The sequence below is a fragment of the Schistocerca nitens genome, chromosome 12 (assembly GCF_023898315.1).
Source record: "Schistocerca nitens isolate TAMUIC-IGC-003100 chromosome 12, iqSchNite1.1, whole genome shotgun sequence".
Lineage (NCBI taxonomy): Eukaryota > Metazoa > Arthropoda > Insecta > Orthoptera > Acrididae > Schistocerca > Schistocerca nitens.
The window spans coordinates 16,873,327-16,897,482 of NC_064625.1; the positions used below are offsets into that span (position 1 = coordinate 16,873,327).

The 24,156-nt window shown below is 46.7% G+C and overlaps 1 protein-coding gene across 4 annotated transcripts in view; it reads left to right on the forward strand.

The window, feature by feature from the left end:
* The window catches only part of LOC126215383 (protein draper), a 396,618-nt gene that overhangs the window by 216,498 nt on the left and 155,964 nt on the right, over window positions 1-24,156 (forward strand). For all 4 annotated transcript variants that reach the window (XM_049942079.1, XM_049942083.1, XM_049942080.1 and 1 more), the window contains exon 2: window positions 3,758-3,883. In XM_049942079.1, the coding sequence (XP_049798036.1) occupies window positions 3,780-3,883 (104 nt within the window). In that variant the 5' untranslated portion in view covers window positions 3,758-3,779. The remainder of the gene's footprint in view (window positions 1-3,757; window positions 3,884-24,156) is intronic.

The window sequence follows — 24,156 nt, forward strand, 5'->3', positions numbered from 1 at the left end:
TGGGTCCCGTATTACTCCATTTGCCCACGCCCCACACCATTAAAGGGGCTCCACCACCTTGATCAGTCCCCTGCTAACATGGGGGTCCATGTGTTCATGAGGTTGTCTCCATAACCGTACACGTCCATCCGCTCGATACAATTTGAAACGAAACACGTCCGACCAGGCAATATGTATCCAGCTAACAACAGTCCAATGTGGGTGTTGACGGACCTATGCGAGGCGTAAAGCTTTATGTCGTGCTGTCATCGATGGTACACGAGTGGGCCTTCGGCTCCGAAAGCCCATATCGATGATGTATCGTGTGGTGTCACCGCCAGACAGCACACTTGCTAGGTGGTAGCCTCTAAATCGGCCGCGGTCCGTTAGTAAACGTCGGACCCGCGTGTCGCCACTATCAGTGATTGCAGACCGTGCGCCGCCACACGGCAGCACTCGTCCCCAGTTGGACAGCCGACTTTGCTAGCGATGGTTCGCTGTCTACATACGCTCTCATTTGCAGAGACGACAGTTTAGCATAGCCTTCAGCTACGTCATTTGCTACTACCTAGCAAGGCGCCACATTCAGTTACTATTGATATTGATATTGTGAATCATGTACCGACAAGAGCGACGTTCATCATTAATGGATTAAAGTTAAGTATCCAACTGATTATGTCCGCTTTCTGCATTCTAATTCCTTGTCATGTTCCAGACCTCACGTCTGTTCAGTCCTTCCCTCCGCACGCCAGCCTGCGTGAGCTAAAACGCGTGCACTTCGGGCTCCTCTAGTAACACGGTGTTGGCTCGTCTGCCAACACAACATATCGTTAAATGGTTCGCATGCTGACACTTGTTGATGGCCGAGCTTTGAAATCTGCAGCAATTTGCGGAAGGTTTGCCCTTCTGTTACGTTGAACGATTTTCTCCAGTCGTCGTAGGTCCTCTTCTTCCAGGATCTTTTCCTGGCCGCAGCGATGTCGGAGATTTGGGGTTTTACCACACTGTTGACATTCACGGTACAATTATCGTAAGGGACAGTCCCCACTTCGTCGATACCTCGGAGACGCTGTGTCCAATCGCTCATGCGCCAACTATAGCTTTTGTATCCCTCCTGGAAAGCGGCGCATGGGTCTGCTCCTGAAAACTGACGGTAGGTCGAATGTAGGAAGCTAGGAGGAGCAGGTGAGGTAGAACTCTCGGCACTGCAAATAAAAATGGTTTTACTATCAACTTAATTTTGGCTGAGATGAACACGTAGGTGCGAAGCTGTACATCGAGTTACAAAGTTACAAGTACTGTCTCGCCCACTATGAAATAGAAACAGTGTTGCTCGGTCGTCTGCTCGGCATCAGGTGGGCTGAATCTGGAGCGCACAGCGCCGGCTAGGGGGCGCTGTCGTCGGTGTCTGTCGTAGCGCCAACCTAAGAACGTGCACCTACGCCGTGGCATCGTAGCTATCGATACCACAATAACAGCACGTTCAGACTCACTTAAATCTTGATAACCTGGCGTAGCAGCAACAGTAACCGATCTAACAACTGCGTCACACGCTTGTCGTCTTACATAGGAGCCGCCGACCGCGGCGCCGTATTCTGCTTGCGTATGTATCTCTGTATTTGAATACTAATGCCTATAGCAGTTTCTTTGGCGCTTCGGTGTAATTACTGCACTCGCTTTCGTTTCGGTGTTTGACGTGTTATCCTTGTAAAATCTCGTTGTCAACTGACGAATTTTGTCAATGTTGGTATGAAGTCGCTTCAGTATACTTGCGAGGGGCCGGGGCTAGCAGTGTATTTAACACTAAACTCTTCTAGAATCTTCATGTGGAAATGATGCTCTAAGCCCCCCCCCCCCTTTCTAACTCCGACTTTTGCTGTTGCACATGGATTAAGAAGAAACGCGAACTGACTGTAATCGACCCTGCAAGTGGAGTAGAAAAGAGTTTGGCACCTGCAATAATTTAATTGGATAGAAATTAATTAGCTAAAGGAAAGTTTCATTAACGTAGTGAGAAATGAAAGGGTTGCTTTACCGATTCACAGAATGAAAGTTATGTACAAAATAACAATTTCATTTATTATGACTGAACTCAAAATAATAAACAAAAACACATGAAACATTTACACTACATCAAATCAGATACTCAAATAAATGCTGTGAAGGTGAAGTTGTCCGTAAGCTAGCTTGTGAAGTTTATGACCAAGTGGTATGTGGAGCCAATTCCTTGCAACTCAAATCTTAAGAGAAACACCCAGCCAACCCATTAATTGCTGTTACAGTAGTGAGAACTCAGACAATGAACATCCAAGACAGAACCACGTAAGAAAAGACGCGAACAGGCGCGCTCTGCTGAGTTCTGATTATCACAGAACAAAATTCCCTAATCTGCCGGTGCTGCGGACATACATTACCAAGCTGTCTTCTTAACTGCAAGGACACGATCTGGCGTACCAGAAGCGATGGCTGGTTGCTTCGACGTCCCGTCGTGGTGATGATAATGTCGCGAGTATAACCCGAAACAAATTCTCCTGGTCTGGTTGTTCCAGCCTAAGACTTCCTATCAATACAAATGCGCCTCTGAGGGAGACGAAGAAGGCTCGCCAAACAATCACTGACGGTACAGTGATTGAGTTTAACAAGCGAAGTTACACAGTAACTTCGATACAGCCAACTTTAGCCAAAACTGCTCAAGACGGAAAACAGAGGCCGCTTGTACGCAGAACGCTCAATTGCCAACTGTACTCGGAAAGTTACGTTGAAGTCGAAACTTCAGCAAACAGTTACAATTAAATGAAAGTATATTAGACAGCCAATGGAAGGCAGGCTGTCCAGAGCAGCGAGAGCTCAGTCTTGTAACCTACTCCGACCGAAAGGCGAGAGCCGACTCACTCAAGAGCACCCGTACAAGCCGAACACAGCACATTCCCGCCCCCACGACAGTGGCCGTGGTTAAACGTTCCAATCAGCAACTCGAAAACCGACGGAAAATACCACTCTATTGCCGAAGCACTACCATTCCACCAGTGGAGATTCTTGGCGCCAATTTCTGCGCCGATTTTGCTACGTCACGGAGCTATGCCCTGAGCAAGCCAATCACAGTTACGATTTTGCAGAAAACGCGGGATTTTGCCCGTCAAGACTGCCTGGGAACACAAGTCATTCCCACGCCTCGCTGGTAGCCAGCTAGGAAGTTTATTCACTAAGTTTCTACGAAGTAACGGAATCTCTAGCCCAGCCACTCCGTAAGGCCCCTGTGGGCGTGTCGCGTCCGCTCTTATGACAATGTCGGCGTCTGGAAAGCATCTACTCGACTCTCTCACACCCGTCGGCTTAACCCTTTCAATATCAGCAGAACCCGCCTGTCATCGGACCACCCGGGTGACGAGAGACGCTGCGTGGGAAGTCAGCGTGTGAAGGAATAGCAACTCTTCACTGCATGCAATTAGAGAGGAAAATCGAATTACTCAGAGTAAGAAATATGAGAGGGGGCTCATGCCACCTCTCATACTGAAGATCTGATGAACTAGCAATGTCCCCTTTTCGCTCACTTAGGAGGCAGTGGGCGCGTGATTGAGCACGTGACACGATAGCTACAAGATGTGTAAAAAAGATTGATCAGCGCGTGCGCACTGTGATGACTACTGTGTTTGTCCGGCGAGGTTATATACCTATGCCTCGCCGTCTAGGGCACACTTTTGCCTCCGTCAGAGGAACGGTGTATGCATTTCGGTAATAATCTCAGATCGTCAGCTCAGTTTGTGTTCTGTTGTTTCAGGTGACGTGACGACGACAGCAGGATGTTTCCAGCGACGGCCGCGGCGGTAGCGGCGGCGCTGCTGTGCCTGGTGACAGCTCCTGCGTCCGGGCTCGAGGGACCCAACGTCTGCGTGCGACAAGAGACGTGAGTACTAGAGATGGGCAAACTCGTTCATCCTTTCGAACTAGTTCACTGCTGATCGTTCTTTTTTGGGAACCGTTCATTTTTACTCGTTCACCGTTCATTTGTGCTTGGTATATGGTTGTTATGAAAAACTGAAAACTAGTAGTGTAAGTGACTGAAGGATAGAGGGCACCAAGAGGGGGCACTTGCCTCCCCCCCCCCCCTGGAGTATAGAGTTTTTATTCATTACAGAATTCTTACACACTTTTAGAAATAATTTCTGTGATTCTGCAGAATCTGTCGTTTAGCCAACCGTAGCCTTCTGTTGCTGATCGCAGGGAAATAATACAGGGTGGCGCACGGAAAACCGTCCCCGAGTACAGACTGCTCGCCAATTACGGACGATGTGTTGCCCGTTACGAGCAGATACAACAAACAAACATGTAATAATTAGGCAGTGAAGAAATAACAAGCTAATGCGAAAGAATCGATGACGATGTGTAGAGAGCTGGAGAAGAGAACATGAAAATCTCACGCGACGCGCGTGGTCTATAGCTCATGTAGTCTTGTAAACCTGTTGGTGGCTGTTTCCCAACTTAATAGACCACAAGTGTCTTGTACAAAATTCTTCGTTTCGACTTCCACTACATAGCTATGCTACGTTGTAAACAATAATCGTTTACACCTTATATATACTTCACGTTGTCTCTGAGTTCGTAGGCGAAGTAGAGACTTTATGGAAGCATAAAATAAAATGTGGTTTTCTCATACTTGCGTCACACGCTTAGTAAAAATTAGGTTTTTGTGTTGCATTATTAGAGTTAATGCAGCAAAAATAATAATAATAATAATAATAATAATAATAATAATAATAATAATAATAATAATAATAATAATAATTAAGTTCGCAGAAATAAAGGTTTTGGTTTGAAAGCTCCTTCTGACCAAATGTTTTTGAGATAATAAGTAAATACGATTTTATGGCAATCTATGTCTTTTCAAATGGAGAGGCACCGCTTTTACTACTGAGCCAAAATGACCCACAACCTACTTTTTTTTTTTTCTTCAAAGAAACCAAACTAGCAGGTAACGCAAATTGAGAAAATAACTAAACTTCAAAATAATTAGAGCCTTCCTAAATGTAATGTTTTGTACATGAAAGATACACGAAAATCGTTTTATACGAATTTTCTTACACTAAAAACTAAGCAAATTATTGAAAGTTAGCTGCTAAATCAAGTCGATGAAACCAAAAAATATATGAATAACAAAAAAAAAAAAACTTGCCTTGTTATGTCTTCGGCTGTTCATCGATATAATGAAGTGAGCTGACATGCCCTTTTGTTGCATGAAAAGACGTACCTATTACATACAACGTAATTTTTATGTAATTTACGTAACTGTAAAATACTTTTTGATTACCGGTCGCCGAAGTGGCCGTGCGGTTAAAGGCGCTGCAGTCTGGAACCGCAAGACCGCTACGGTCGCAGGTTCGAATCCTGCCTCGGGCATGGATGTTTGTGATGTCCTTAGGTTAGTTAGGTTTAACTAGTTCTAAGTTCTAGGGGACTAATGACCTCAGCAGTTGAGTCCCATAGTGCTCAGAGCCATTTGATTACCGGTCGTGGACGCTGAATTGCCAGTCCCAAGTGCAAGAACAGTTTGGAACACATGTAAAATAGGCGAGCGCAGTGAACGAAACGAACAACTGGATACTGAACAACTAGGAGCAGTCGGCAGTGGAACTGAGACAGGTGGTCATGCGAAGAACGACGTGTGCGGCCGAGGGAGACCGAGACTGAGACGAGCACGCGACCGAGGCTGGAACGAGAACTGCCGAAGTGACCGTCGCGACCGAAGTGAACTATGAACCGATCGTTCCTTGGAATTCGTTACTCGGTCCTTTCGTTTATCTTGGTGAACCGTTCATTTGCACCCGTTCGTTCGCGAACTACCCATCTCTAGTGAGTACATTCTATACTACAGTGTAGGGCAGCTACACTAACTAGTGTCGCGTACCGTACCGAGTAGGGGTGGGAGAAACCGACCGGTACGCGCATTTTATTTTTGAATAACCGTTACTTTTCATTATTTGTTTTGTCCCGGTTATAAAAGGGCTTTTTTTAGTTTTACCAATAAAACAAACAAACACCGTCCGAACAGGTCTTGAAGGCCCAACGGTACCGACCGGCCGCGTGTAGTAACAACGCCGCTGTCCCAGCCGTTGTCAGTTTTCGTCACCGGAACCGCTGCTTCTCAGTCATGTATCTCCTCTATTGGTCTCACAAGGGCTGAGTGCACCCCGCTTGCCAAAACCACCGCTTAAATTGGGTGATCTGAAGGCAAATGGCAGCTTTTACTATTGTTGTTGTTGTGGTCTTCAGTCCTGAGACTGGTTTGATGCAGCTCTCCATGCTACTCTATCCTGTGCAAGCTTCTTCATCTCCCAGTACAGACTGCAGCCTATATCCTTCTGAACCTGCTTAGTGTATTGATCTCTACGCTGCCCTCCAATACTAAATTGGTGAACCCTCAATGTCTCAGAACATGCCCTACCAACCGATACCTTCTTCTAGTCAAGTTGTGCCACAAGCTCCTCCCCAATTCTATTCAGTGCCTAGTCATTAGTTATATGATCTACTCATCTAATCTTCAGCATTCTTCTGTAGCACCACATTTCGAAAGCTTCTATTCTCTTCTTGTCTAAACTATTTATCGTCCATGTTTCACTTCCATACATGGCTACACTCCATACAAATACTTTCAGGAACGACTTCCTGACATTTAAATCTATACTCGATGTTAACAAATGTCTCTTCTTCAGAAACGCTTTCATTGCCATTGCCCCACCTTATGTTTCACCCCTTGTGAGTCAGAATCTTACAACGAACCTTTTCCTGATTGGGAATTTCTTTCTGCTCTATCTTCTTCTCATGATACGGCCCCTGGCCCAGATTCCATTCATAACCAACTGCTTCAACATCTCAGTGCTCCACAACGGCAACATCTTCTTCGGGTGTTTAACCGTATCTGGCTCCAGGGTGACTTCCCTTCTCAGTGGAGGGATAGCATTGTAGTTCCTGTCCTTAAGCCTGGTAAGAACCCCCTATCTGTTGACAGCTATCGGCCAATTAGTTAGACCAATGTTGTTTGTTAGTTACTTGAACGGATGGTAGCCCGTCGGCTCAATTGGGTCCTCGAATCTCGGGATCTATTGTCCCCTTACCAGTGTGGCTTTCGAGAGGGACGGTCTCCAATCGATCATTTACTTCGCTTGGAATCCGCAGTTCGGCAGGCTTTTTCCCAGCGCCGCCATTTGGTTGCAGTGTTTTTTGACCTTCGCGAGGCCTATGACACGGACTGGCGCCATCACATCTTACTTACCCTTCATCAGTGGGGTCTTCGGGGCCCACTCCCGATTTTTATCCGCCAGTTCCTGATCCATCGGTCATTCAGAGTTCGAGTTGGTACAGCTTTTAGTTCTCCACGGACCCAGGAGACGGGCATCCCACAGGATTCTGTCTTGAGTGTCCTTCTTTTCCTCATTGCTATCGATGGACTTGTGGCCTCTGTCGGTCGCCCGTGCCCTGTATGCGGATGATTTCTGCATTTGGGTTAGTTCCTCCTCGATGGCATCTGCATAACGGCAGCTCCAGGTAGCTATACGGCGTGCCCCTGCATGGACCCTCTCACACGGGTTTCAATTCTCTCCTTTAGAATCGCGGGTGGTCCACTTCTGTCGCCGTACTACGATCCACCCTGATCCAGAGCTCTATCTCGCTGCACAGCGATTGCCTGTGGTCCCACAGTTTCGTTTCCTGGGTCTTCTTTTCGACAACAAGCTCACTTGGCTGCCCCATATCAGAATCCTGAAGGTAGGATGTTTCCGTAAACTCAATGTCCTTCGCTTCCTTGCCCACTCCTCTTGGGGTGCGGACCGTTCCCTCCTTCTCCGTCTTTATCGTGCTCTAGTTCTGTCTCGCTTGGACTATGATTGTCAAGTTTATGGTTCAGCTGCTCCTTCCACACTGCACGTGCTGGATCCAGTCCACCATCGTGGTATCCGTTTGGCCACCGGTGCCTTCCCTACTAGCCCTGTTGATAGTCTCCTGGTTGAAGCTGGGATCCCCCCCCCCCCCCACCTTTCTGTTCGGCGGTCCCAGCTTCTGGTGTCTTATGCACTCACTATCCGTTCCTCTCCCACTCATCCTTCCTATTCTATCCTGTTCCCAGACCATGGACGTCGCCCACCCGACTCCCGCCCTCGGGCGGGTTTACCGGTTGGGCTCCGCCTTGCGTCTCTTTGCTGTGATTTTCAGCTTCCTTCTTTGTCCTATCTTCCTCGCTCCCTCCCATCCACCCCTCCTTGGTTAGTTCCTCGGCCTCGAATTCGGATGGATCTCCGCCGAGGTACGAAAGATTCCATCCCCCCAGTGGTGTTCCGTTCCTTTTTCCGCCAAATTTTATTGGAGTTTCGGGATGCTGTTGTTTTTTACACTGATGGCTCTAAATCTGCCGATCATGTTGGGTATACCTTCACGTCCTCTGTTGGAACGGAAAATCATCTGCTGCCACCTACATGTGGGGTGTTTACTGCGGAATTGATGGCAATTTCCCAGCCCTTACCTTTATTAAACAGTCCCAACACAACCGCGTTTTGTTATGTACGGACTCGATGAGTGGCCTTCTTGCTATTGACCGGTGTTTTTCGCGACATCCCTTGGTCTCTGCCATCCATGACCATCTCGCTGATATTCACCGTGCTGCTTGTTCCATTGACTTTCTTTGGGTCCCTGGCCATGTGGGTATCCCGGGTAATGAACTCGCTGATCGTTTGGCTGGGGGAGCAGTCACCTACCCCCCGTTTTCTGTAACCCCTCCTGCAGCGGGTTTACGGCTTCACATCAAATCCCACTTCGCACAGTCATGGGCCAATTCTTGGGAGGCTACTCCCCTGTCTAATAAACTTCGTGCGATTAAGGTAACACCAGGCCCGCGGCGTTCTTCCTTTAGCCTCTCCCGAAAGGACTCGACCACACTGTGTCGTCTCCGCATTGGCCATACCAGGCTGACCCATGGTTTTCTTTTGCGTGATGAGCCACCCCCACTTTGTGGTTGTGGAGCCTTCCAGTCAGTAGCCCACATTTTGGTTGAATGTCCCCTTCTTTCGGCTCTGCGTGCTAAGTACAGACTCCCCCACACTTTACCTTTGATGTTGGCTGACGATTCCCGGATGGTCTCTCTGGTTCTCGGTTTCCTCCGGGAAAGTGGTTTTTATTCTCAGTTTTAAGGTTTTTAATCTCTCTCTGGTGTTGGGGCAGGGCGGTGAGTGTTTGGGTGTCTCCCACTGTAAGCCGTGTCTGGAGATTCCCGACTCACCTCCCTGACCGAGATCCTCTTTCCTTCCCCTTTTACTCTGTTTTTACCCCTTTTTTTAACGATTGGTTAGTCTCCTTTTCCCATACGTATTTCTACATTCTAGAGGTTGCACCTTTTAAGTCACAGGTGGTCTTGCCTATACTGCTTCAGCATAGCGTTGGGTTCGTTCTGTTGCCGACTTTCCTCATTTTATTTTTTACCATTGACAACATGACTGCCCTTTTACCTTTTTCCCTTTTATTGTTCTGACTTTCCTGAGATGTCCCATTAGCGGAATGGACCATATTTGAAACAAGGGACTGATGACCTTGCTGTTTGGTCCCTTAAACCTCAAACAACCAACCAACCATTGCCATTGCCAGTCTACATTTTACATCCTCTGTACTTCGACCATCATCAGTTATTTTGCTCCCCAAATAGCAAAACTCCTTCACTACTTTAAGTCTCTCATTTCCTAATCTAATTCCCTCAGCATCACCCGACTTAATTCGACTACATTCCATTACCCTCGTTTTGCTTTTGTTGATGTTCATCTTATATTCTCCTTTCAAGACAATGTCCATTCCATTCAACTGCTCTTCCAAGTCCTTTGCTGTCTCTGACAGAATTACAATGTCATCGGCGAACCTCAACGTTTTTATTTCTTCTCCATGGATTTTAATACCTACTCCGAACTTTTCTTTTGTTTCCTTTACTGCTTGCTCAATATACAGATTGAATAGCATCGGGGAGAGGCTACAACCCTGTCTCACTCCCTTCCCAACCACTGCTTCCCTTTCATACCCCTCGACTCTTGTAACTGCCATCTGGTTTCTGTACAAATTGTAAATAGCCTTTCGCTCCCTGTATTTTACCCCTGCCACCTTCACAATTTGAAAGAGAGTATTCCAAGCAACATTGTCAAAAGCTTTGTCTAAGTCAACAAATGCTAGAAACGTAGTTTTGCCTTTCCTTAATCTTTCTTCTGAGATAAGTCGTAGGGTCAGTATTGCCTCACGTGTTGCAACATTTGACAAATATATGCCATGCCGGGTAGATCACGTAACTAATGAGGAGGTATTGAATAGGATTGGGGAGAAGAGAAGTTTGTGGCACAACTTGACTAGAAGAAGGGATCGGTTGGTAGGACATGTTTTGAGGCATCAAGGGATCACAAATTTGGCATTGGAGGGCAGCGAGGAGGGTTAAAATCGTAGAGGGAGACCAAGAGATGAATACACTAAGCAGATTCAGAAGGATGTAGGTTGCAGTAGGTACTGGGAGATGAAGAAGCTTGCACAGGATAGAGTAGCATGGAGAGCTGCATCAAACCTGTCTCAGGACTGAAGACCACAACAACAACAACAACAACAACAGCAACAACATGCCATGCCGCAGCTACAAGGAATACGATATACGCCCGCCTTACGCAGTCCAGGATCATCCTTAACGGAACTCAAAAGTGCTCTGATTTTAGATGGAGGTCGGAAAACACATTTCATATCGTATTTCTCTAAAATACGACCGATCTTGTTGGTCGTGTTTCCTACGTGAGGCATAAAGACAGTAGGTTGCGCTATCGACCAACTGTACATCGGGTGATTGATGATAATTCTGAGTCAACACCTAAGTGTGTGTTATCTTTCCTGCTTCAATCCGAGAACCGAGGTTTTAAATTTGCATGTACGCCGCCTGTCCGTTGCAGTTTGCCTTGAAAATGGCGCGGTGTTTTCCCGCCGAAATATCGGCGGTCGCTGAAAAGTGTTACCTGGCTGAATTTCCGGAAGTTATTTGAAAGTTGTATACGCCAGGAGAAACTCAGGTCTTACTTTAACCTAACTAACCTGAGGACATCAGACACATCCATGCCCGAGGCAGGATTCTAACCTGCGACCGTAGCAGCAGCGTGGCAATGCCGACAGAAACGAGAAACAAACGCATGGCATAAGAATTAGTACAGCATTGTTGAGACAGTAATATCCTAAGTTGGCGTGTGTCATGGCTTGCGGAACGTCTGTGTACGTGCAGTCTGCCCCCACCTGGTATACACAGCCGTTTCTCGCTGTCATTGCCGGATATCCGTTGTATTGCAGAATGACACCAACCCTAGTCTGGAAGTACAGGGTGACAGTTATTGAATTAGATGAAGGAAAAAAAAGCGTAAATTAGTTACAAATTACAGCGTGACCACACTTTATTCGACATGTCAACGTCACTACAGATACTCAGATTTAGGTTAAGGCGTGTTCGATATGCCTGCCATCATCGCCGATGATGTGGCGAAGACGAATAGCGAAATTATGCATGACCCGCTGAAGTGTCGGAACCTCGATGCTGTCGACGACCTCACGAATGGCTGTTTTCAGTTCAGCAATAGTTTCGGGGCTGTTGTTGTATACCTCGTCTTTAACACTCTGCCGTCCGGCGACACCACAGTGGTGTCGGGCGAGAAATAGCGGTCAATGGCCGGCGACACCGCAGTGGTGTCGTCTGCATAGTACCACTCAGTGGCTGGCGACAGCACTTCAGTATCTTTCGCATTCTGTTGGTCTTTTGTTTAGATAACAATAAGCTACACACACGTCAACAAGTTTTTTGTTTTTGTAAGTACTTGTGCCCTTTCATCATTGCAGACGAAAGAGACGATACTATTATTTACGTTGAATGCTATGTATGTTCCCCCCCCCCCCCAAAAAAAAAAAAAAAAACAAACCTACATCTGCAAGTCTTGCGAAGTTGCGTTACATCTTTGAGACTTAGTTTGCTGCACATCATATGAGAGAGAAATACTATGTACCAAAGACAACGCAAATAAACAAATATATGAAACAAACAAACTCTGTATTTATTTACATATGTATATCTTCGAAATTTCATGAATGTAGGGGAATAGGGTTGAGAACTTATGAGAACTGATGAGATTAGTAAAACGTAACAATTTATATTCTCTCGATAATGTCAAGAACGGCCGGCGACAAGCCAAGTAATGATAATTAAATGAATTTTATCCGTAGTGGATGCTGTCGAACTCCGTGACCCTTCCTTTATGGGGTGTAGAAAAATATCAGCTACCAGTCACAACGAAAGGTTATTTATTTGTCACACGACCGGTTCCGGGCTTGCGCCCATCCTCAGGTGTTCATACATTCATAAACATGTACATGAACGTATAACCACCCGAGGATGGGCGCAAGTCCGAAACCGGTCGTATGAGAAATAAATAACCTTTAATTGTGACTCGTAGCGGATATTTTTCTACACCCCATAATGAGAATTAGTACTGCCGGCGCCAAGCGAATAAATTTGTACGAGACGTGCGGACGGCGAAGTGTTGATGTAGCCCCACAAAAAGCAGTCGCTTGTGTTCAGATCCGGAGAAGACTGCCGCCAATAGATACCCGTGCCAATGGGCTCTGGGTTCCCCAGAGCCAGAATGCGGCCCCCAAACTGTTACTCCAGGACGTCAAACTCTCTCCTGCTTAAACGGGGTCGAACCATATCTTGTCGAAATCATGGTCACTTTGGAAAACGGGGATGTATTCATCTTCCAAAGCCTTTCATCTACCGTTCGATAGTCACCGTGTCATCAAGGAATATCGCACGGATTATTCCGTGACTGGACATTGCACACCTCACAGACATCCTTTGAGGATGAAGAGACTTCTCGATCGCGAAATGCACCAGTTTTACTTATTGACGAGCTCATCCAAAGGAAAACAGGCTTCGTCGTGAAACCAAACCATATAGCGCGTACAAATTCCTATCATGCCCCGCGGCCAACCGAGCAGCTTGACCGTCCTAACGCAAATCGTTCAGAAGTTATGACGATTTAATTTCTTGTAGTTCAATAACTGTCACCCTGTAATTTTACCAAGTGACGTAGCAGTGAAGTACAGCGATTCATTTGCTTTAAAAGGTTTAAGATTTGTCTGTCATATGAAAATAATAAAAATGGAATGAAATTATGTTATAACAGTAATAAATTAAGATCTTAACAATTCATTCATAGTATATAATAAAAATAGAAAGTAGGTGATCTGCTGCCTACGTCTACATAAAATGCCTTTATCTGCTTATAGCCCTTGAAAACGGACATATTTACCGAGCGAGGTGGCGCAGTGGTTAGCACACTGGACTCGCATTCGGGAGGACGACGGTTCAATCCCATCTCCGGCCATCCTGATTTAGGTTTTCCGTGATTTTCCTAAAATCGTTTCAGGCAAATGCCGGGATGGTTCCTTTGAAAGGGCACGGCCGATTTCCTTCCCAATCCTTCCCTAACCAGAGCTTGCGCTCCGTCTCTAATGACCTCGTTGTCGACGGGACGTTAAACACTAACCACCACCACCACCGGACATATTAACCCAAAAAATATTGGTCTTCAACCTCAGTTTTCACCTTTTAACACTGACTATTCGTAAAGCCCAAATAGTGCTATGATTCCCGGTTACAACATGATTTTTGAGCATAGTTTCAAAAAATTAGAATAAACAGGAGAACAAAGGTGATTTTTTTGTAGTATTCAACCACTTACCAACTCTCGAGAAAAACAACGAACAGTGGATGGACTAAGTTCTCTTTTATTTTCCTATTTAATTTAACATTTCGCCTATTTAATATAACATTTCGATTCGATGTATCTTGAAACTGAGACAGTTATAATTTTTTAATCTTTGTTCGATTGCTTCGTTTATTTCACGAAATAGTAGGAATAATAAACCGAAGATGGATTATTTCAGAAAACCGGCCACTTTGAGCGGTTCTAACGGTCACGTTAAACTCAGTGGGGAAAAAATGGTATACCCGCAAACCGGCTGTTTGAGTGACGACCGCCGTCCCAAGCAGCGAGTAGTCACACGCTGTCTCTTCGTCAGATTTACAACTAGGTGAGCGCTCTAGGATGGTTGTTCATTCCAGCGTTATTTCCAGTTTCTTGTGATAGTGAACAGTTCTGTTACCCGGAAGCAGTTTTCCTGTTAGCAGTATTTTACTGAAGAATTCTAGGATACAGAAGAGAAGCTTCCGTCCACAAGTCAATAGGGATTAAGAAGGCACCGCTAGTCCGAAACTCAGATTGCCCTTTCCTCACGCGATATTCAGCGAACCATTGATGAAGGGCAATAGGCAGATTCCACATTCCTACATTTCCAGAAAAGTTTGTGATACAGTGCCGCACTGCAGACTGTTGACGAAGGTACGAGCATACGGAATAGGTTCCCAACTTATGAGAGTGGCTCGAAGACTTCTTACGTAATACGTAGAACGCAGTATCTTGTCCTCCACAGCGAGTGTTCATATATACATCTGTATGGCGATAGAATTCCGTCTGAGGGTCTTACTGCAGCGTATATGCAATATACAGGGTGAAAAGTATTTAAACCGACAAACTCTGGGAGGTTGTAGGGGACATCAAAACAAATATTTTTCCCTAATGTCATTTTTTCCTACGAGGAGTATTTAAAGCGGTAGAGGAAGATTTCTCTGGCGGCAAATTTATTAAACCAACAAGCACTTTTCCATTTTTTTTATGATCAAGACACAACACATTAACGCAACCCAATTTCAATTACAGTAGATTTTCAAAAATAGCTCTATTGACACGTAAACAAAGGTTACACCAAATGGTTCAAATGGCTCTGAACACTATGGGACTTAACATCTGAGGTCATCAGTCGCCTAGAACGTAGAACTACCTAAACCTAAATAACCTAAGGACATCATTCACGTCCATGCCCGAGGCAGGATTCGAACCTGCGACTGTAGCGGTCGCGCGGCTCCAAACTGGACCGCCAAGAACCGCTCGGCCACACCGACCGACCAAAGGTTACACCGTCAGATCATGTTCTGTCTGACACGGGCAAAAACCCCAGGAGTATCGTCAACTGTTCCTGCTACTGCTACTTTCCAGTCAACCAGATCCTCCTCCGATGCAACAGGAGTTGCGTAAACAAGGTTGCGCATCTCTCCCCACACAAAAAAGTCCAGAGGGGACATATCTGGAGATCGAGCAGGCCATGGTACAGGACCACCTCAGTGTAACGGACTGGCCTCCACAGAGTCCTGACCTGAACACCTTTGGGACTTTTTGGACGTCGACTTCATGCCAGGCCTCACCGACCGACATCGATACCTCTCCTCAGTGCAGCACTCCGTGAATAATGGGCTGCCATTCCCCAAGAAACCTTGCAGCACCTGGCAACGTATGCTTCTGAGAGTGGAAGCTGTCATCAAAGCTAAGGGTGGACCAACACCATATTGAATTCGAGCATTACCGATGGAGGGCGCCCCGAACAAATTTTGAGTCACTTTCAGCCAGGTGTCCGGGTGCTTTTGATCACATAGTGTAAGAGTGAAATAGTAGATAACGTTGGATCTTCCGTAAGACTTTTCGCAGATAATTCAGTCGTGTACAGAGAAGTCGCAGCAGTAGAAAACTGTACCTGCAGTGGATAGGACGCGTGGTGTAGGGAGTGGCAGCTGACCTTCAACGTAAACAGAAGGAACTTATGGCGCATAAACTGGCAGAAAAGGCCATTGTTGTATGATTACACGATTGCAGAATAATGACTGCAGGCAGCCATATCCATAAAATACCTGGCGGTATACGCACGGACCGATTTGAAGTGGAACGACCACATAGTTAATCGCAGGTAACGCAGATGCCGGTCCACTGCAAGCCACAGAGGAGGCAGCTTACAAAGAACAGCCGTTCGGCCAATACTTGAATACTGTCCGGTAGCGTGGGACCTGTACCAGACGGTATTGATGGAGGGAATAGAGAAGGTGCAAAGAAGAGCAGTGCGTTTTGTCACAGGTTCAATTAGTAAACGCGGAGGCATCACGGAGGTGCACAGCCAGCTCTAATGGCAGACGCTGCAAGAGAGGCGTTCCACATCACGGTGAGGTTTACCGTACGTTCCGAGAAGAGTCAGTCAGTCTATTGCTGTTAGTTACGTATATCTCGCGGAGAAAGCTCGAAAGTAAAATTAGCGAGATTCGGGCTCACACGGGAGTGTACCGTCAACAGCTCGTCCGGAGAACCATTCGCGACTGAAACAGGAATAGGGTTAACTGGCATGTGATACAAAAAGTACCCTCTGCCACACAGCGTAAGGTATCCTGCGGAGTACAGACGTAGATGCAGAAAGAGAATTGTAGATTTCCTACCCTAGCAATTCAGTAATCCTCCTCCTCAGCTTGCATCGTTCCTTCTTGCATCAGCCTTACATTACAGGAAAGTTGAACTGCATACACCGAAGAGCCAAAGAAACTGGTACACCTGCCTAATATCGTGTAGGGCCCCCACGAGCACGCAGAAGTGCCGCAACACGACGAGGCACGGACTCGACTAATGTCTGAAGTAGTGCTGGAGGGAATTGACACCATGGGCTCCCAAGCATCAGGCAAACCTTGATTGTCATTTTAACATTTGTTATAAGGCTTGGAATCAACGTAAGCAATGTTAAAGTATTTCCATTTGTTCAGTTTATTATTGAAACGAATTTCATGTCGACGAAAATCATCGTTATGATTATGCAGTTAATGGTTAATTACTTGCATGAAATCTTACCTAACAGCAAAGGGTTACTTTACGGAAATAGAACACAAGTTTTTGATGAAAGCACTCACTCTAATATCTTGCAGTTGTGATACTGCTCACATTGAGAAACGAAAGAGGCTAACTGTGTGTGAAATTAGTGAATTTAGTTAGCCTCATCACCGAATCTGCGTGCACAACACCTTACACAGTGACTGTTACGCAAGAAAGAGATTTAAACGACATGAATTCAGGCGCAGAAAAAATATGAATTTCACAAATGTCCGTATTTCAAAAGCACAGTGGATCAGACTGCCATCTGAATGGCTAGGATTACTGTTACATCGGTCAACTTTCAATGGAATTGAAGTGTTGAAGGAACATTACATTTTCATAAGGAATGTGAAGTCTTCCACTGTTAAACAGGTGTAGCTGGAAACACTACACTGTGAACCTAGGTTTTCTGTAGGAAAGAGGAGGGTTTTAGCTAAAATGATTCCATTTGTGAAGGAGGAGAATAAGTGGTTTTACGAGAACCTTGTGAAATGAGTGGAAATTGGTATTATATTAATTGTATCGTTACTGATGTTAAATCCATTGCACACAAAACGTTTCATTTGCTTCAAATTTTGCATCATTTTGTTCTCAAACCTGCAGATGTAAATGAAAACACATATATGACATGAAACCAGTATAGTTTTTGTGTCGCGATCCTCAAATTTTATAATGCGCCCCCCCCTCTCCCCCTGTCTTGTCACATCCACTAAAACGGCCGTGATCTGTTGGTACTACCGGTACGGCTTAAAGCAACAAGGTGAAACTACAGCTGTAATTTTTCCCGAGGGCATACAGCATTACTGTATGTGTTGTGTCGATTCCCTAAGGTCTCGACACAATGAGTGGCTAGGTGCACGCGAAACTAACGCAGACGAGCGTAAATTCTGAAACAGGAGACTGGATGAAAACTATAAAGAAAAGAAGAGAGATTTTAATATACTTAACTTTAATGTAGTCTTGTTCTTGTTGAAATACATCTCTTGCATAGTAGTAAGCAATTAGCAATGATACACATGGCGCCTTGCTAGGTAGTAGCGATGGACTAGCTGAAGGCTATTTAATCTGTCTCTCGGCAAATGAGAGGAATACTTGGTAGGTCTAGTCGCAAGCTATGTCGTCCGTACAACTGGGGCGAGGTCAAGTCCGTGTCTTGTGACCTGCCCTGTGGTGGCGCTACGTTTGCGAATACACAGTGGCGACACGCGGGTCCGACATGTACTACAGGACCGCGGCCGATTTAAGTTACCACCTAGCAAGTGTGGTGTCTAGCGGTGACACCACATTCCTCCCCCGCAAATCGGCGAACGGTCGTGAGATAAGGCTTCCGCCCGCCGTGGGGAGGACCCCATGTTGACGAATGCGATGAGGTGGGGAGCCTAACAACAGGCGAGGCTGTGCCACCCGCACCCGGCCATTCGGTCCGAGGGGAGCTAGGAAACGCCTGCAAACCTAGTCCAGGGTGCACGTCAACATGAGGTGTTTGCGCACGGAATGATATAAGAGGAGCCGCGGGGTCGACCTCCATGTGGTCGGAGCACCCGACGGGCGAAGACGACATCTGGTCCGGAGCGGGCAAGAGGTCCATGGCGGAGGACGGCTGGTCACGGGAAGCAAGCGGCGGCGCGTGACCCAGGGAGGCGCGAGGCGGCTGCAGCGAAGCGTCCGCTGCTGGCGGCGCCGGCGGCGGCTGCGGCGGCGCGACGCCATGAGGCAAAATGGAAGGCATCGTCGGTAACACCTGGGGATGAGGCGAGCCAGTAGATGGGTCCCCAGGGCGCTGACCTGACGGCTCCGTCGCTGAAAGCAGACGGGGAGCGGCAGAACCCAGGCGACGACAGAGGCGCAGCTGATTGAGATGCCGACGCACCTCACCAGAGGCCCCCAAAACCAAATACATCGCGCGGCCGAGGCAGCGAAGAATGCGCCCTGCGAGCCAACGCTGTGAACCGCGATAGTTGCGATAATAGACAACGTCGCCAGGAGCAAAAGCAGGAGTCTGCCGCTGCACAGGAACCTGATGTGGCGGATGCAGCAAAGACATCAGAGTTCGATGAGGACGACCATGGAGCAACTCAGCCGGCGAGCGACCATCGCGGGGCTGAGAGCGATAGGAGGACAAAAAGAGCAACAAAGCGTCCTCCCGAGAATGCGATTCTTTCAACTTCAACATCTGTGACTTGAAAGTCCGGACCAATCGTTCAGCGGCACCGTTTGACTGAGGCGAAAACGGCGCGGATGTCAGATGTTGAATACCATTGGCCTTGCAGAACGACTGAAATTCTGCGGACATGAATTGTGGGCCATTGTCGGAAACAATAGTCTGCGGAAGACCTTCAATGCAAAAGATAGCAGACAAGGCTTGGATGGTGGCAGAAGACGTCGTGGAAGACATCCGGACAACAAAAGGAAAATTACTGAAAGCATCGACCACAACCAACCATCGAGCATTCCAGACTGGACCAGCAAAATCGATGTGCAAGCGTTGCCAAGGGGAAGTGGCTTTCGGCCATGCAAAGAATTTCCGCGGCGGTGCGGATTGTTGTTCGGCACACGCCACACAAGAGGAGCACATATCCGTAATCGCAGCATCGATTCCGAACCAAGTACAGTGCTGTCGAGCAAGTTGTTTCGTTCGCACGATACCCCAATGTCCTTGGTGAAGAAGCTTTAAGACAGAGGACTGCAACGATCGTGGGACCACGACTCGGGATTGATCATTATCGGAACGCAACAACAAAACACCACGTCGGACAAAAAGTCTCTCCTTGTGAGCAAAAAAACGACGAACCAAAGGATCCTCGATCCGTGACTTTGACAAGGGCCATTGCGTAGCAACAAAACGCAAAACGGAAGCAAGGACAGGGTCAGCAGCTGTGGCAGTAGCGACACGACGAAAATCAATCGGAAACGATGCGACCACGTCATCGGCTTCCGAATCAATGAACATGCAAGCAAGTTCGGAAGAATCGAATGCTTTATCCTCAGCAACAGGCAAACGGGACAACGCATCAGCGTTGCCGTGCTTAGCAGTGGACCGATACAAGATATCGTAGCGGTACTGCGAGAGAAAAAGTGACCAGCGAATGAATTTCTGCGCTGTACGTGGAGGTACAGGCTTGTTCGGATGAAAAAGTGATGTCAACGGTTTGTGGTCCGTGATGATGGTAAAGTGACGACCATACAAGAAATCATGGAACTTTGAAACACCAAACACAAGAGCCAAAGCTTCCTTCTCTATTTGTGAATAATTTCTTTGCGCAGATGAGAGCAATTTGGACGCAAAGGCAATAGGGTGATCATGCGAGCCATCTTTGTGCGCAAGCACAGCACCGATCCCGAAATCCGAGGCATCTACCATCAACAAAAGGGGTTTTCGGGGATCGAATGGCGTAAGGCAAGTATTTGAAAGTAACGCCGATTTCAACTGGCGAAAGGCGCGTTCGCATTCCGTCGTCCAGACGAACGGAACACCTTTACGGCGTAAGCGATGAAGCGGAGCTGAAATGGAAGAAGCATTGCGCACAAATCGGTGATAATAATTTACCTTACCCAGCACACTCTGTAGCTGTTTTAAGTTCTGCGGTGACGGCAAGTCCTGAATGGCACGAAGGTGCTCTGGACTCGGATGTATTCCTTGGGCATTTATGACATGCCCCAGGTACGGTAAGTCACGAGCAAAAAACACACATTTGTCCTTCCTCAAGCGAAGACCATTCTGACGCAAGACCTGAAATAATGTTCGGAGATTCTGCAAATGTTCGGCTTCTGTCTTTCCTGAGATCACAATATCGTCCAGATAGTTCGCAGCAGTAGGGACCGACACACAAATAGTTTGTAAATATTGCTGAAATAAAGCAGGGGCGGATGCACACCCGAATGGCAGTCTTTTGAAGCGATACAAGCCAAGATGCGTGTTGACCACCAAGACGCGCTGGGATTCTTCGTCCACAGGTATTTGCAAGTACGCATCTGCTAGGTCCAATTTTGAAAAATATTTTCCCGGGCACAGTTTGTCAAAAAGATCTTCCGGGCGGGGCAAAGGAAAAGTAGCAGTCACAAGTTGTGGATTCACAGTTGCCTTGAAGTCCACACAAAGTCTCAATTTTCCGGAAGGTTTTGGCAAAATTACTAAGGGTGAGGCCCAGAGAGAAGCCTGCACACGTTCAATGACACCTTGAGATTCTAATTCGGCTAATGTTCGTGCGACCTCATCACGCAATGCGTGGGGAACATTGCGCGCTCTGAAAAATTTCGGTTGCGCGTTGTCTTTCAGTTCCAAATGCGCTTCATAGTTCTTAGCGCAACCAAGGCCCGGTGCAAAAATGTCTGCAAATTCTTCACAAAGACTAGAAACACTGGCGGAAGGCACAGTCTGATTCACTGATAGGACCTGATTTACAATAGACATATTAAACAATTGAAACAAATCTAAACCAAACAAGTTCACTGCACTAGAGGAACGAAGAACATAAAATGACACAAGTTTTGTCTGTCCCTTGTATGTGGCAAGAAGGCTGCACTGTCCTAACACAGGTATATGCTGTCCTGAGTAACTAGTTAACGTAACACGTGCGGCACGCAATGGCGGGGCGCCCAGTTGTTTGTACGTGTCGTGATTGAGCAAGGAAACTGCAGCTCCGGTATCGAGCTGGAATGGTATCACTTTTCCTGCAAAGTCTAAGTCCACAAAAAGTTTATTGTCTTGTTGACGACAAGAGCGACTGTCTCGTGCAATTTGAACTGATACAGGTCCAGAAGCACTTGCAACTTTACGGGATTGCCGGCGACGTCTACGCACACTTTGGGTGGGACGAACACAGTCACTGTTAGCTAAAGTGTCACTGGACGGGTGGGCATGAACTACATGAATGTCCATGGGCGAAGGTCCACGAGCCTGATTGTCCTGGGTTCGATTCCGGCGCGAAGCAAAGGGCCTGGAATTTGTGTGATTGTCTGATCTTAACTTTTTCTGGCAAACACTTTGTACATGTCCTTTCTTGTGACAGTAAAAGCAAATAGCTTGGCGTGACGGGCAATTTTCACGCGAATGTCTAGTTGCACACCGCGGGCATGATTTCACTGCATTTGCTGGCTTACGCGGCGCACGCGGTTGCAAGCGAGGCTGCCGCTGCGAAGTCGGGCGCGAGGGCCGCTTAGCGTCCCGTGCAGCGGGCCGGGCGGGCCGATTAATGTGACACACTGCTGGCGAAGTTTCAAATGATGCCTGAGCAAAGTCAAGTGTGTCTTGCCTGTCCAATATGTCTATCACTTGTTGCAGGGAGGGATCAACTAGTTTCAAAATCTGTTCCCTTATGCGAACATCAGAAACGTTCTGTGCAATTGCATCACGCACCATAGTATCTGAATATGGGAGGCCACATTCACAGGCAAACGCGCAGTCTCTAGTAAGTCCTTGCAAAGTTGCTACCCACTCCCTATTAGTCTGACCGGCCGTACGTTTTGTACGAAAAAACGTATACCGTTTGGCAACTACATTAACTGTTTCTTTGAAATAGGCATCCAAAGCAGACAAAATTTCTTCGTAGGACAGAGTTGCTACGTCGCGTCGGGGAAACAATTTCACTATCACACGGTAGGTAGACACACCGACACAAGAAAGCAAAAACGGCTGCCGCTCTTTACCTTGAATTCCATAAGCAGTGAGGTGGAAGTTGAACTGATCGGCCCACTCAGTCCAGCTTTCGGTTGTGGCCTCAAAGGGCCTAAATGGCGGTGCGACAGCGTTGTGTGGCTGCGGTAGCGATGAAGCGGCGGGTGCCGCATCGGTTTGCAGCGCACGTTGACCCTGGACGAGCTGTCCAAGGGCTTCCAATAACGCCTGCGTCTGCTGATTCTGCAAGCGAAAAAATTCGGACAGTACATCTGGAGAATGCGGCGAAGCCATGACACAAGCAAATTAGAGCAAGTATAACACAAAGACTGCAACGTGGGCGCGGCACCACACCTCGTCGCCAAAATATTGTTGTGTCGATTCCCTAAGGTCTCGACACAATGAGTGGCTAGGTGCACGCGAAACTAACGCAGACGAGCGTAAATTCTGAAACAGGAGACTGGATGAAAACTATAAAGAAAAGAAGAGAGATTTTAATATACTTAACTTTAATGTAGTCTTGTTCTTGTTGAAATACATCTCTTGCATAGTAGTAAGCAATTAGCAATGATACACATGGCGCCTTGCTAGGTAGTAGCGATGGACTAGCTGAAGGCTATTTAATCTGTCTCTCGGCAAATGAGAGGAATACTTGGTAGGTCTAGTCGCAAGCTATGTCGTCCGTACAACTGGGGCGAGGTCAAGTCCGTGTCTTGTGACCTGCCCTGTGGTGGCGCTACGTTTGCGAATACACAGTGGCGACACGCGGGTCCGACATGTACTACAGGACCGCGGCCGATTTAAGTTACCACCTAGCAAGTGTGGTGTCTAGCGGTGACACCACAGTATGGTTAAATGGTGATGGAGTCCCCTTGGGTAAAATATTCCGTCTCTGGGCGAGGAATACAGGAGGACGTCGTTATCAGGAGAAAGAAAACTGGCGTTCCACGGATCGGAGCGTGGAATGTGAGATGCCTTAATCGGGCAAGTAGGTTAGAAAATTTAAAAAGGGAAATGGATAGGTTACAGTTAGATATAGTGGGAATTAGTGAAGTTCAGTGGCAGGAGGAACAGGACTTCCTGTCAGGTGAATACAGGATTATACATACAGAATCAAATAAGGGTAATGAATAAAAAAGTAGGAACGCGGATAAGCTACTACAAACAGCATAGTGAACGCATTATTGTAGCCAAGATAGACACGAAGCCCACGCCTGCTACAGTAGTACAAGTTTATACGCCAACTAGCTCCTCAGATGGTGAAGAGATTGAAGAAATGTATGATGCGATAAAAGAAATTATTTAGATCGTGAAGGGAGATGAAAATTAATAGTCATGAGGCACTGGAAGAGAGGAAAAGGAAGAGAAGGTAAAGTAGTAGGCGAATATGGTGGTGGTGTGGGGGGTGGGGGTAAGGAATGAAAGACAAAGCCGCCTGGTAGAATTTTGTGCAGAGCATAACTTAATCATAGCTAACACTTGGTTTAAGAACCATGAAAGAAAGTTGTATACATGGAAGAGACACGGAGACACCGGAAGTTTTCAGATAGATTATATAAAGGTAAGACAGAGATTGAGGAAGCAGGTTTTAAATTGTAAGATATTTCCATGGGCAGATGTGGACTCTGACCACAATTTATTGATTATGAACTACAGACTAAAACTGAAGAAATTGTAAAAAGGTAGGAATTTAAGGAGACGGGACCTGGATGATCTGAAAGAAGCAGATGC